Raw genomic sequence first — 15226 nt, 5'->3', positions numbered from 1 at the left:
TAGCAACCTAAAGACATTCATTTTCCTGACTCACACACCCTCATTCCCTATAAAAATGTAATACAGGCAAGGAGCCATCACGTAGAGATTGTGCTGCTTCTATGCCACTGCAGCTTCATGAATAATTCCACTGGCTTGGGAAAGTAAGACCTGCCCAACCCATTTCAGCAAAGAATCTTCTCTTCCCAATACCTTCCTCTTAAAATGCTGATCATATCAGGCCCCCCAGGTCCACCAGAAGATGTTAAAGTTGACCATGTTTCTAGCACTACTGCTGTGTTATCCTGGAAGCCTGGAGTAGAGAACAACAGTCCAGTCCAGATCTACAGTGTCCAGACCAGGACTCCGTTCTCGGTGGGATGGCAGGCGGTTTCCACAGGTGAGAAATGGGGGAGTTGCCTGGAATTCTTTTTCCTATACCACCAATCTGTACCCCTGTCATTGTCATGTTTGTTTTTTTAGCTCCTGAAGTCATTAATGGCAGGACTCACAAGGCCACGGTGGTTGATTTGAGCCCTTGGGTTGAGTACGAGTTCCGTGTGGTCGCCAGCAACAGCGTTGGGATTGGGGAGCCAAGCAGACCATCAGCTCTCCTGAAAACCAAAGCTGCAGGTAAGTCCCTGCTTTCTGGCAGTTCTTTCCACCCAGAAATATTGTCAGGTCCCAGGGGTGGGAATTTCTCTGCAGAAGAGCTACTCATTCCTACAGGATTATTTCCCATGGGCAGGGAACTTCCCCTAGAGAACGTTACTGGACAGGGCTCTGAGCACCCTGGGCTAGTGGAAGGTGTCCCTGCCCATGGCAGGGGTGGAACTAGAGGTCTTTAAGGTCCCTTCCAACCTAAACCATTCTGTGCTAAAGGCTGGAGCTGGCCCATGCTTCCTCCCTTTGCCATGTCTCAAAAAATATCTAATCCCTAACCTGAACACAACCTTTCGCTCAGGCAATTGAGGAACAACATTTGTGTTCTTCCAATTAAAACCAAGCTTATCCCTTGCTCGGGGACCTGCATATGAAATGATAACATCAGCTGTCTGACATATCCCAGCACAAGAAATCAAACACCTCTGTTTGGTATCTGAGCATCAGGAGGAGCAGGATATTGGCTTTAACTGGAGGAAATGACTTAGAGCATCCAAATCCCACTGGCTCCAGGGTGAGATCCTTACTATCTGTCTAACCTCTACCCATTTATCTTCTAGAACTTGGCAACTCATGGGAAGCAGACTCATTCTTGAGTGACTGACGGGGTCAGTCCTTTGACCCCCTCAGTTTGGTACAATTTATCTGAAGCCCAAACCTTTGGTCTGTTTAATGTTTCTCCAGCCCCCTGCTTATCAACCCTCTCCCACCTCTAAAATCAGTATTTATAGGGTTGAAAGCAGTAAAATGGAAGCAGCTTTTACAATCCACTTTTTCTTCTCTGTTTCTCTCATTTGCCAAGCTCCGAAGTTTGCATTTCAGGACAGGACTCAAAATGGAGTATTGTACCTTATACAGAAGAAAACACATTTTCCTTAGAAAAGGGGATCTATTTGTTTCTCAAAGTAGAGTCATAGAATGGTTTGGGTTGGAAGAGACCTTAAAACCCATTTTGTTCCAACCCCTTGCCGTGGGCAGGGCCACCTTCCAGAGGGGTCAGACTTCTTAAATTTCCCAGCAGATTGTCACAGACATATATTCTCCATCACATGAAACCCAAATTAGTCTTTCTTGCTGCTACCAAGGGCTTTGTAAAATGTGATATTCAAAACCAGCTCTAAAGTCAGTAAAAGCTTTCAACTTTTAAAGGTTTTTTTAATGTATTTATTTTTTATTAGAGGGATTCACAGGGTCAGGGCTACAAAGAGAAAGAAACAACAAAATTAGTATTATTTATCATGGCAATAACACAAGGAACATTATTTCCTTACAGTGTAACACTGTCTGAAGTTTAACAAAAGGAAGAGTAAGCCTCTCTTCAGGTTTTAGTTGCTTAACCCCTTCACTGCTGTAAATAACTGTCTCAAACCATTGCTGTGCAATTATCTTATTTTTTTACTCAGAACGGGAGACTGAAAGCAGTAGGACAGTGGGGACAGCAAACAGCTGGCCAGGAAAGGGTGAATTTGAGCTTCACTGTTGTAATAACAATTTTGCCAGCTGAAATCGGAGCATTAGTAGATTTGTGGATGCAAATGAGCCACTGTTCATTTCATTAAAATGGAGCTGTGAATTAATTGAGCCTCTGTCAGTGCATTCAGCTGTGAATTTTCATCTGTTTCTCAACTCTGACCCAGTTGAGGCTCCACTGAGCAGTGGTACAAAATTTCCCCCATGCAAATGTAGTAAGTACTGAACACATTTAACACATGAGCTAATTGAGCATCAGTTGGATCATGAAACAGGGAAACACAAGGCTCCAAAGTCTGTTTTGCCTTTTTAATGCAGCTCTTGTCAGTCTGAGATTATTTGCCTCTGATGTGCACAAAGACATTGACTGTGAGTGACAAAACCCTCCAAGAGAGCCCAGACTGTTTGCACTTGCACTCTCTTTTATGGCTGCACAGCAAAACTATCCCGAAATTCCTGCATTTCTAGAGAGGGTGAAATCAGATAAAGTTTTACATGTGGAATCTGGAATATGTGGAAACTGGAATGTAGAGTGATAGCGGGTTGACATCACTTTCTGTGAGCTTCAGGTGCTGTTGGTTTTGTTGTCACCCCTGGAGCTGGGCTAACACTGGATGGATGGAAGGGAAGGACAAGCAGATCTGGCCAAACTTGCCAAAATCTCTGAAAAAGCTTCAGAGGCACAAATATCCCACCTATTTCTGCCCCATCTTCAGCCCTGACTCGACACATCAGGTTTTTAGACGGTGAGAGCTGAATAAAGGGGTTGACAGAACAATCGTGGAATTTCTAAAGGCAGCACCAAGGCTTTGGAGATGGCACCAGTCCAAATGTCTCATGGAGGGTTCCTGTCTCTGCCAGCTCCAGGGTTGTCCTCTTTTTTCATACTTCTCTAGCAGGTGACAATAAACATGATATCATAGAATCACAAAATCATATCATGGTTTGGGTTGGAAGGGACCATAAAGATCATCCAGTTCCAACCCCCTGCTGTGGGCAGGGACACCTCTCACCAGCCCAGGTTGCTCAGAGCTCCATCCACCCTGGGCTTGAACTCTCCTAGGGAAGAGCAAGAGGCAGGAAATGCTGAGAGTCTGTTTGTCCCTCCACCAAGAGCCTTTGGAGTGATGAGAAGCCCCTTCAGCCTCCAACACCAACACAGAGCCTGATCTCAAGCCTGTACCTCTGGTGCCAAACTCCTGGAGCAGTGCTGGGGACATCAAGCTCTAAACAACCAACTTTTTGTCACTTACAGTCTCGGGAGAAGGAAAAAGCAAAGTGTGAGCTTTGAATTTCCTAAGAAAAGCATCCAGCCAATTAAAAAAATTAATATATTGCTCCAACAACGTGTTTACCGAACAAATGCATAATTAGTAAATCAGTAGTGTTGCAGCTACAGTCTGAATGGAACATCATTTTGCCAATTAGTTGATGAGGCATAATAATGTCAGATACTTGATGCTCCAAGCTTCTTTAATTAATTTTTTGAACCAGGGTACTCATGTATCAAATACATCTGTGGCTTCAGCCTTAGAAACTTGAAAATGTGTAAACATAATTTCAGTTCATTTAAAACAGGCTGTTATGCAGTGGAATCCCTGTTCTACCTGTTGGTAGGTGGAATAGCTGCATGTAAGCTGGGAAGGGCTCTGATCATCCAGCTGGAAAGACTCGTCCAGTCCAACCTTTGAGTGGTCACCACCTTGTCCAGAGCACAGCACTGAGGTGTGGCCTCAGCACAGAGGGACAATCCCTGCCCTGCTCCTGCTGCCACACAATTCCTGGTCCAGGCCAGGTGCCAGTGGCCTTCTTGCCCACCTGGGCTCATGTTCAGCTGCTGGTGACCAGCACCCCCACCAGGTCCTTTCCCAGCTTTCCACCCTCTCTTCCCTAAACCTGGAGTGCTCCATGGGGCTGCTGGGATGCAATTGCTGTACCTTGTGGAACCTCAGACCACTGGTCTCATCCCATGGATCCAGCCTGTCCAGATCCCTCTGCAGAGCCTTCCTGCCCTCCAGCAGAGCAGCACTCCCACCCAACTTAGTGCCACCTGTGAATCACTGAGGGTGCACTTGACCCCTTTGTCTAGGTCATCCATAAAGATATTAAACATGGCTGGTCCCAGTCCTGAGCCTTGGGGAACCAGATCATCCATAAAGTTATTAAACAGGACTGGCCCCAGTCCTGAGCCTTGGGGAACCAGTCACAAGTACCAACATCTTTTCTCCTCCAGTTCCTGTGGTGGCACCAACAAACATCAGTGGAGGAGGAGGGAGCCGCTCTGAGCTGGTCATCACATGGGAGGTAATTAGCTCAATTAACCTAAGCTGGCTAATGGGGGAGAATCCGTGGGTGAAATCACAGCCCTGCTGAAATCCAAAGGCTTTTTTGGTCACTGGCTGTGGCTGAGCTTGGATTTCCCCCTGCATGTGGAGAGAAAGCAGCCTGTAAGATATACAGCAAGTTTGCTGCATTACAGCCAACAATTTATAAAAATAAACAGTTTAAGAGGCATGTTGTAAAGATGTTTAGAAGTCTGTATAACCCTCTTATCTCCATTGTACAGGAGGTGCTTAACACACTAATCTGCTTGGCCATTTTCTGCATTTACATTTTTCCTACTTTTGTTTACATGTTTCCCATTCTGGAACACTGTGCTGACAAGACATATCCTATTATGTGTTAAAGGAGATGAGCCCTTTAATTCTCCAGCACTCCAGTGAGAGGAAAGAATACACATTTTTAGAACCTTTAATACCATACAAGTTGCAGAGGGTGAACACAGGTCATTTCAGAGGGTGCAAAGTGAGTGGTGTGGGAAGGAACCCTCCTTGTCCAGCCACCCAGCAGCTCCCACAGGAGTGGGGATGAAGGCAGGCAGCCTCTGTGAGCTGATGGGGGCAGGTGCTTGGTCAAACAGAAAAAAATCAGATCAAAAGAAAAAATAATCCCCACTAGATAAATGTCACCACCAATGTTTTCCCCTCCCCACACGCTGCAAACAGTGAAACTTCACTTTTCCTGGGTTAAGTTCTCCTCCATCTGCATCTTTCACTCTTTTTTTTTTTTTCATTTTCTCCTCTACTGATTTACTCTTTGGGAGCAAAAGAACATGAAAATCAAAAACAGCCTGAGAGATCTCAATCAAATTATCCTGTTGGACTCCACAGTGTGTCACGAAAAATAGTCAGAAGAAACATTAATTATGCCCAGCTAACAACACTGAACACGACTCTCAGCTTTCTGTGATGCACTCACTAAGCATCTTGATTAAATCCGAGGTCACAGAAGCCTCAGAAACAAATTAAATGCTCTAGAAAGTAGCTTGAACTCTTATAAATCCCCAGGGCACCATCCTCCCTCACACTTAACTCTCTCAGGGCTGGAAAAGAGATGGAAAGGAGCATATCGGGGAAATTAATGTTTGTAAAACACTTAAGGAAAGACACGTGGGTTACATGTGAGTTGTTATTAGAATTAGAAGGAAATTATGGAGAAAAGAATAAAATAATTGCTCTGAAAACTTCTGAGGTTCTTACCTCATTCCTGCTCCCAGGAGTTTCTCTGAAGGAGAAGGGGTTGGAGACAAAAACCAGGCTCTGCCCCTCTGTCTTCCTCTCTTTTTTGCACCATTTTTCATGCCTGCTTTTCCATGCCCCTCACTTTGATGCAAACGTCTGAAGTAAATGAAGTTTTACTGAGAAACTCTGCTGGCTTTGTTTCATAAATGTTCCCTTGCTTTGAGAAGCCAATGTGGAAGTATTTTTGTCTCATGCAAACAATGAAGCTCATGCTGGACACGGTGTTGATGTAATTGCCTGTTCAGCATGAGATATTCCTACATATCTTGACATGAGGTTTTATTAATAGAAACATTAATTTTGCCATGTTGACTTGCAGTAACATTTCTGTTTAAAAACTTAAGTAAGAATGTGGCCCTGCACTTGAGATTTTCTCTTTGCTAAAAAAAAAAGACATAAGTACTGTACTCATATGCAGCAATTATACAGCTGACACATATTTCTGTGTGTACATTTGCTCCTTTCCCAACTCTTTTTTGCCTCTAAAATCATTTATTTAGAATTAGCATTCCTATACTCCTCTGGGGGGGGGAAAAAAAGCCCAGCTTCAACTTGTACTGAGTAAAATGCTTTTAATTTTGCAAACTTCATGCCTGAAAGAGAATCACTTTAAAGGAGCTGATCAGATCTTTTGTTTCTGAATTGATTGCCTCGATAGATTTATAATTTTGATTTTTGTTTCAATATTACATTGACCGATGGAGCAAACATTATTATCTTCTCTGAGGCACAGTCAGCTAAATCAATACCGGGAAAATACAGTCAGAGAATGAAGATTCAATTAAAACAGTGTATAATTGCAAACATTTATTGACTGCCCACCTTGTCACCGCAGCCGGTTTCGGAGGAACTCCAGAACGGGGAAGGTTTTGGCTACATCGTCATGTTCCGGCCTCTGGGCTCTGCCACCTGGACAAAAGCAGCCGTGGCCTCGGTGGAATCCAGCAAATATGTTTATAGGAACGAGAGCATCACACCTCTGTTTCCTTTTGAAGTGAAAGTTGGTGTCTACAACAACGAGGGAGAAGGGACCCTGAGCTCCGTATCCATCATCTACTCAGGAGAAGATGGTAATGTGTTACTCCAATTAGTAATGGTTGTGTAGCACCAGTGGTGCTACAGACGTGATCAGGGATTTAAGGAGCCTGTTTAAGCCTGCTTATTGAATATTGACAAGAGACATGAAACAGAAGATGGTAAATGGAAGTAAAAAAAGCCATGGGCAGATTTTCAGGATCATTGACAGCAGAGGGCATGTCTCAATGATTTGTCCCCAGGGTGCTCCTGCTGAATGTGCTGCAAAAATCAGACCTTCAAAGGTGTAGCTCTCAGAGGGTCTAGTTTTTCAGACCACTCAGTGCAGCTGATTTTCATCTCCTCTGAATATCTGTCCCAGCAGGCAGGTAAAGATCAACTTTAAACCCAGGTTTTGTCAGTGTTCCACGATAAGTAGAGATTGCACCAGGCTTCCCGAGCCTCTGCCTGCTGCTCCCCAACACCTCTTCCTGTTGTATTGACTCTCCCTCCCTTTAACACCGCCCATGTCCCACCAGCTGTGTTCTCCCCGTGTCCCAGAGCCTCAGATTGCTCCCGTGGCGGTGTCGGCGCTGAGCGTGTCGGCGGCGGAGGTGGAGGTGTCCTGGCAGCCCCTGGCGTGGAACCGGCACACGGGCAGGGTGTTGGGCTACGAGGTGAGCCTGGGCTGGGGCTGACCCCTCATACGTGGCCCTGTCCTGGCCACCTTGGCATTCTGGTCCTTCATCTCTTGCTTCCAAGCCAATGGACAGTGGAGCTCTTCCCCTGATTCTCAGTAGCAATATCTCACCTGAGATAATCAGGAGCATTTCCAGCCCGGGGCTGCAGCTCTGGCCCAGAACTTTTGTCACATAAATGAAAACTTCAAGATTAATTGAAGTTTAGTATCCCATTGTGAGGGATACCATAGAAGTTTAGTATCCCATTGTGAGGGATACTATAGAAGGACTTTCTCTTGATTCCCAAATCAGGGCTCCTCTCCCAAATCCATAATGTTGTCTGAGGACCAAGGGGTGCTCAGGTATCCACCAGGTTCCATATCCTGCTAGTTTTGAGTACAAAAGGTCCTGTATTCCTTGAAATCTTCCTTGTCACCATGTCTGCTTCCCAGCCACACCCCTAGTTGCTGGGAAACAATGACTTGCCTGCTCTTTGTCCTCACTTTCCAGGTTTTATATTGGACAGACGACCCCAAGGAAAGCACAGCCGGGAAAGTCAGAGTCAGCGGGAATGTAACAGCCAAAAACATCACGGGATTGAGAGCTAACACACTGTACTTTACAACAGTCAGAGCTTACAACACTGCAGGGACAGGGCCCTCCAGTCCCCCCGTGAATGTCACCACCAAAAAATCACGTGAGTACTTTAACTGGTACAATGAGTGTCCCAAACTCCCGGGTGTGGCGGTGACATTTCAGCTCATCCCTGTGAAATGTTTCAATATCGAAGAAAACCGGATCCCAAACTTCATCGTAAAATCAAACAACAAAATCCGTGGCTAAGAAATGAGTTTCCTCTTGTCCTTCCATCAGGAAGGATTTCTGTTTCCATTGGGATAGAGGAGACTTGCTTTCAGGGGATTTCAAAGTCATGCAGAGTCAATAAAGGAAAGATGTTCCACGGGTCAAACAATAAATTTGGGTGTGAGAATATGCTGGTTTGGGTTTTTTAAAGAAAACTGTTGAATGCTCCAAATCCAGAGTTTTTTTGAGACCTCTAAACTGCATTACAGAGGGCATCATAAGGGATAAATTCATATAAATGCTATTTAATCATTATTTTTTTAAGATTTTCTGCAATTGTAGAAACAAACCTCGTGCTGTGTTTTTTTCCTTGGACTATATTTTCCCAGTAAACAATTGATCAGTCCTTTTGCATGAAAGGGAAATATTTCTCCCAGCTTTCACCAGTTTTCCTTTTGTCTATGTACTGTTCCAGGCTATTACTCCAAGTGCAGGACAAGAAACAACTTGTAAAATGAATTAATTGACTTTTAATTACCACAAAAACATCTTTAATGTAAATAAAATAAATCCAAATAAAGCCAGAGAAGATATTTCTTAAGGACTCAAAGAGAACTTATCCCTGGAAGTGTCCAAGGCCAGGTTGGACAGGGCTTGGAGCAGCCTTGGATAGTGGGAGGTGTCCCTGTCCATGGCAGGGGGTGGAATGAGATGGTCTTTAAGGTCCCTTCCAACCCCAAAAACTCTTTCATTTTATGAATCTTCTCACAGTCCATTTCTCAGTGAAAATAAACTCATCTCTGGAATTTTTTCTTTCTATTCCTCTGTGCATAAGAAAGACAAGTTAAAGACAAGGCAGTGGAATGACAAGACATAGAAGGAATAAATTTGCTTTTGTTTTACATCGACTTTATCTGCTGTCAAATTCGGGCTCGTGCTAATGGTTCATTTAAAAATTAAAGTCAAAATAACCTTTTTAATATTTAAATATATAGATTAAATTTTTAAGCTCTGTCTCTGCGAGATGCAAGCACTTTCAATATGAGATAATATGTCAGGAGAATACAAACAATGTGCATCTGCAGCAGGAGATGGAGCTCCAAAGTAATAGCTCTGTCTTCCTGCTCAGCCTCCAGGATCCCAACATTCTCTGCAGCCCATTATTGCAGAGACTAAGCAAAGCTGAAATGATCCTTCTTGCCAGATAGGTGCAATTCTGATTGAAACCTTCTTATCTGAGATCAATTTGAGGTCTAAGTTGACATCCTGGTTTAAGTTAAAACTACTTAGGCAAGTGGAATTGATGTCCTTCCATGGACACACAGCTCCATTAGGAGCTGTTCCCTTCTGCTTCTTCACTTGTGGAGTTCAGAAATTCCTTTGCTTTTCCTTTTTCTTTACAAATATATACATATATTCCTGTAATATATCTATATTTTATGGATATTAGAGATATTTTGCCTGCATAAAGCTCAGCTCAGTGCAGCAATAAAGCCAAGTGTAACCTAAACTGTGAGAGGAACTTCATTAACTTAATAAACTTAAGCAGATACTTGACACTCCTATTATTCCTTGATGATGTTGATTACAAGAAATTAATTGAGGAAATGATCTGCTAATCTTAGACCTGTTTGCTGTGGTTCTGTTTGAGGATATTACTGTGGATTTGGGGAAGTGCTGTGTTACCACTTATTCTGTTTCCTGGCTTAAAAAAAAAACAACAGGTAATTTTATTTTGAAAATCCTCCTGCGGTGGTTTTTCAGCCCAAAGACCACGAATTAAGATGTCTTTTAATTTCTATGCTAAAGAGCTTCAACCAAGGCAGTATTCCCCCATTTTGGAGTGATTTCAAGACTTTTCAGAGCACAATGAAGCATCTGACATTCTTTACCTCTTGTGATTATTTTGCTCTCCAATTCCTTATACAAAACATTCGCTGAAAGCAACGAAGAGGTTTGAAGCAACATTTAAACAAATTTGTTATTTTATCTATGTGAATGGATATAAATGCCTTAAAAATGAAAAGGAATCTTTGTCCCACACTGGCAGTGTGGCTGATGGAAGGACATCCATGGATACTCACCTGGGAGCTTCACCAACACCTCCTTTCCCTTCCAGTGGGATGGATTAAACTTCTCCAACATCACGAGGCAGAGAGATATGAACCAGCAGGCTCCACCAGTTTATTTTATGTCCATGGGAAATGAAAGAAATTGTGGAATGTTCCCAAACAGTGTTTTCTAAGTTGCGTCTATTAATCATCAACTGCAGAAACCACAGGGAGAAGAGAACGATCCCAGAAGTTGAGCATTTTGGAGTCAGGGCTGGGATGCTCAGAATGTGTTTCTCCAAATCCCTCCCCCTATTTTTAATTCTGTTCAACTCCTTATTTCCTGTAACCCCATCCCCCTCAGTGCCACCTTCCTCCCTGGCAGGTCCAGGAGGACACAGCACAGAGCAGGAGATGATGATTTTCCAAACCTGAGCTGCAGCTCAAAGGCACAGTTTCCACCTCCCATGTTCACCTGGGATTTCAGGCACTTGTAGGCAAATTTTCAAAGCCCTGGCACTTAGGCACAGAAAGCCTTTGAAAAGCTCCTCTCAGCCCATTGTGCTGAGAATGTATAAAATCCTACAATGTTTCCTGCTGGATCAGGTGGAGGCTTTAATGTGCAGCTCTTTGTAACCTCATGGCTGATGAAAATCTTGTTTGCTCTTAGTTGGAGCTTTTACTGAGACCCACAAAGCAAAACACCCTCTTGTATATTAAAATACAGACAGGAACAACATTTTACTTCAACCAAATCCATCAAATATAACTTGAACTGTCAGACACTCTCAGGCTGTTCCTAATTTTGAAAATGAACCCTCACAGCAAATGGTTCTGTGCTATGAATAGATTTTTATTCTGAGTAACTCAAGAGCAATGATGGACTGGAAAGTGGGGGTTTCACTCTTTTAGGTTTGAATCCCCCAAGCATTTGCTTCTCTCATGTCAGCAGCTCACTCAACTACACCATCAAATTAATATTCACTTGTATCTTGTGATTATCAGCATCTTTTTCTTTTAAAGCACCGAGTCAACCCCCGGCAAACATTGCCTGGAAGCTGACAAATTCCAAAATCTGCTTGAACTGGGAACATGTGAAGACAATGGAGAATGAGTCAGAGGTGCTGGGCTACAAAGTAAGTCTTTACCTCATTAATCAGACAAGTCTTTTATAATAGCAGTAAAAACAGGGATTTGCAGTTCTTGAGCTGTCAGATGAGTTCTGGATAAAAAAGTTGTAGCAGAGTGAAGTCTTGTTTAAAGGTGTGTCCAACTTCCATATTTACAGAAGAGCACAACTGTATTGGATAAGGATTTCCCAATCCTAATTTTAAGAAGGTCCCTCTGAGCAAACACAGGCTCTGCTGAGAGAAATTGGGGATGTCTCATCCCTGGAAGTGTCCAAGGCCAGGTTGGACGGGGCTTGGAGCAACCTGGGCTGGTGGAAGGTGTCCCTGCCCATGGTGGGGGGTGGAACTGGATTATCTTTAAGGTTCCAACCATTCTGTGAGATTTTATGAAATTTGGGATAAATGCCTGTTGTGATATCCACCAAAAAAATCCTGCAGAATATATTTCCATGTTCTAAATTGCTTTTAATGCTCTTCAGGATGCTGAAAGTGCTCTGAAAACTTTGGGACACGACAGAAGAATCTCTCAAGCAAAAAAAAAAAAAACAAACAAAGCCAAAACCAACATTAAAACTTAAAAATAAATTAAATAACTCTTGTTTTCCACTCCACTTCTCCTTAGATTTTGTACAGACAAAACAGACACAGCAAAGCACATATCCTGGAGACAAACAACACTTCAGCTGAACTTCTGGTCCCGTTTGAAGAAGATTATCTCATAGAAATCAGGACAGTCAGTGATGGTGGGGATGGCAGCAGCAGTGAGGAAATTAGGATTCCAAAAATATCAAGTAAGTGAGACATTTTTTTATTCCTCTCTGAATGCTGTTGCATAAGAAGAAATCTGTGCCTCCAAGTACAACAGATTAACAGCCTTCCCATGGCCAGAGGTGTCCTCCCTCCTGGTGAGTCTCTGATACTCTGAGATTCAGTGAGGAGAAATTATTCTGCACAACACCTTGTTTTTGGTGTGGTTCTCCATCTCCCCTTGCCTGTAGTGCTCAGGGAAAGACACAGAAATAAGATTTCTTGCCAAATGAGAAGTCAAAACTGCAGCTTTCACACAGCTCTGGAGCTCTGCTGGGACAGAGAAGCCCAGCCCTGCTCCGTGGCTGGGGTGGGGTGCCCCAAGATCCAGCCTTTACTCCCAGAAATACCCTATTCTTCATGAAAAATGGAGCATTTTTATATTATATATATATATATATTTATACTAGTTAGTTTTGCAACAAGCCCCTCCTAAAAGCAAATATTCATTATTGGAGATAATTCAAACCCTCACTCCATGGAAGTGCTGTTACAACTTAATAAATAAATAAATAAATATAATATTTGTGGCCAATGTTTCATTTTGAAAATAGGACAATTATTATGGTTATGGCAGAATGCATAATAAAAAGTAATTTTTGACACAAATTTACCTCTGTCTGCTTCTGTTTCTACAGGTTTAAGCTCTGGAGCAACAAAAGCATCCCCAAGGCTAAACAATATATTGGCATCTGGGACCCTGCTGTTGAGTTCTGTTCTTGTAACCCCTTTTCCTTGATGATTAAAGCAAAGCTCAGCCATGGACTTTTAACAATAAAACCTGTAGATTTTATCTTAATACTTCACCATGACCAACATTCCTGGTAAAGAACCAAGTGGGGCTGGGGGAGGGAGGTACAAGTGGTCTGTCATTAAGGACATGTTATCAATGTGACATGAATTTTTGAAAATAAGCTTTGAAATGACTGGATAAATGTACATTCATTAATTAAATGGAGCGGTGCCAAAGGTAATTTGGGATTACAAGGAGGGTGGTCTCAAGTTTTTTACAAGTAGTTCTTACTGAAACCCCATTTAATGGTGTGTCAAACATGAAAGGCTGTGCTAAGCTGCTAGAACTGAGGGAAGAAGAGAGCTGCAGTTTCTTGTGATGTGGATATTATTTATCTCCTGTTCTTCACTGTAACCTGTTAAAAAAACCAACAATTTTCAATTAAATAAAAGCTATTTGTTTACTTTTTACACTCATCTGCATTAGAGAGGGTGTTGTAAAATGCATTATTTGGACTATTTTCTACAGAAATGGGAAACTTGAATAAAAAGAATCAAAGGTACCAACCCAAAGCCCATTGAATACCAGAGAAAGTCTTTCAGTGGCATCAGCAAGCCTTGAACCAGACCTGAATGAAACCTCCTTTTATAACACCCTAACCCTCCCTCCCAATATTTTTCAAAAGAATCTCTCTGAATGGGGGTGGTGATGTCCAGGCATGTGAATGAGTAAAAGAAGAGAGGTTCATCTGTACCTGATAATTATTCAAACAGCATAATAAATATATTTCTTATCCCTGGGTGTGGGAGGCCAAATTGACAGGGAGAGAGTCTAAAATGTAAATTCTTAGAGGGAGCTGCCAAAACTTTGGTACCTCTTTAAGGTCCCCTCCAACCCAACCCATTTTAGGATTCTATAATCACTCACAGATCCCAGAAGTTGGACTTCCAGGGGAAATGCCGTAAAATAAAATGAAGAAATGATAAAAAAATTGCAAAAACACAGGAAGCAAATATCATTTCATAGAATCATGGAATCATAGAATTACAGAATGGTTTGGGTTGGAAGGGACCTTAAAGATCACTTACACTTAACGATATTCAATAATCTCCACACTGAACTCAATAAAATATTTTACAGAGGTGACAATTATTTGTTTGAGTTTAAAAGAGCTTTTTCTATCACCCCTTCCCAGCAGGTCTCCAGCAGGACCTTTGTTCACTCACAGACCTCCTCGTGTCCATTAAGCAAAGAGTACACTTTATTTTCCTTCATTAAACCGAGCCTAAAACTCTTGTATTTCGTAACAGAACTGAAATCCTTCCCTTAAGTTTACACAAAACATCTTTTTATTCGAGTGAAAAGAGATTTTCTGCAGAGCAGTTCCATGCAGCGGAATACAGAAGGTCTGAGAGATGCTTAATTACCGGGAGGCTCTGGAAATAAAACGCCACTTTTAGAAGCCTGTCCTCTGGGATTTCTGCAAAGATGATAATCACAGGAGTTATTAGGGAGAGGTTTAACACAGCTTTTTCAAAAGAAGAGAATGGCTTAGAAAGAAGTGGATGTGGCATTGAAAATCCTGGTAACACCTTAATGAAGTAAAAACATTTTTTCCTGACGGTGGAAGCAAACAATGAATCGCTTCTTCAGATCTGTGTTCTGTTCTCTGAGCACCACTGAGGTTCTTTTCTCACTCTGGAGGAGCCAAATCGGGCTCTTTAACCTCATCATTTTTACATCAGGTTTGTTTTCTTACTCCCATGGGAGCAGCCCTTTGCAAAGGAAGGAATAATCGAGGAACACCAAGAACATGAGTGAAGCTCTTCCCTTGCTGAACTCCCTTCAAAAGGCCTTCCAAGCGAATATTCTGCCTCAGGAGAGGAATTCCAAACATTCTTTAGGAGAATTTAAAAAATATTTATATTTAAAATTAATATTTATATTTGTATAAATATATTTATTTTTATTTATTTATATTTTTAAATATCTTTTAAATATTGCTATAATGTCAGCCCATCCTCCCTAAATTCTTGTACCCCTCTAGCTTGTGCAGGTTCATTTTCTTCCCTTCAGCTCCCCACTTCTTTTTTGGTGCCTCACCAGGACAAAACTGAGTCTGAGCTGCCCAAAGCAGTGGAATTCCAAATTTCCAGCTTATGTGAAAATGTTATTAAAGCAGCTGACACTGGAAGAGTTCAGATGGCTGGTAGCCTTCATTAAAAAGAAAGAAAAAGGGCCAGAAAGTAGTTTTGTCACTCATAGTTGCAGGAAAAACTGCAGAAATAGGAACAGCACAAATCCCCTCAAACCA

General features: G+C 42.3%; 1 protein-coding gene across 4 annotated transcripts in view; it reads left to right on the top strand.

Moving 5' to 3' along the window:
* CNTN6 (contactin 6) overlaps positions 1–13681 on the top strand; it is a 131429-nt gene extending 117748 nt beyond the window's left edge. For all 4 annotated transcript variants that reach the window (XM_017827048.1, XM_017827047.1, XM_017827046.1 and 1 more), the window contains 9 exons: positions 221–379; positions 463–612; positions 4346–4416; positions 6529–6763; positions 7269–7384; positions 7898–8084; positions 11266–11378; positions 11995–12163; positions 12818–13681. In XM_017827048.1, coding sequence (XP_017682537.1) covers positions 221–379; positions 463–612; positions 4346–4416; positions 6529–6763; positions 7269–7384; positions 7898–8084; positions 11266–11378; positions 11995–12163; positions 12818–12918 — 1301 coding nt within the window. In that variant the 3' untranslated portion in view covers positions 12919–13681. The remainder of the gene's footprint in view (positions 1–220; positions 380–462; positions 613–4345; positions 4417–6528; positions 6764–7268; positions 7385–7897; positions 8085–11265; positions 11379–11994; positions 12164–12817) is intronic.
* Positions 13682–15226: the final 1545 nt, after the last annotated feature.

This window comes from Lepidothrix coronata, unplaced genomic scaffold (genome assembly GCF_001604755.1).
Source record: "Lepidothrix coronata isolate B3197 unplaced genomic scaffold, Lepidothrix_coronata-1.0 Scaffold134, whole genome shotgun sequence".
Lineage (NCBI taxonomy): Eukaryota > Metazoa > Chordata > Aves > Passeriformes > Pipridae > Lepidothrix > Lepidothrix coronata.
Note: the sequence above shows the minus strand (reverse complement) of the source record. Positions and strands in the feature narration are given on the sequence as shown.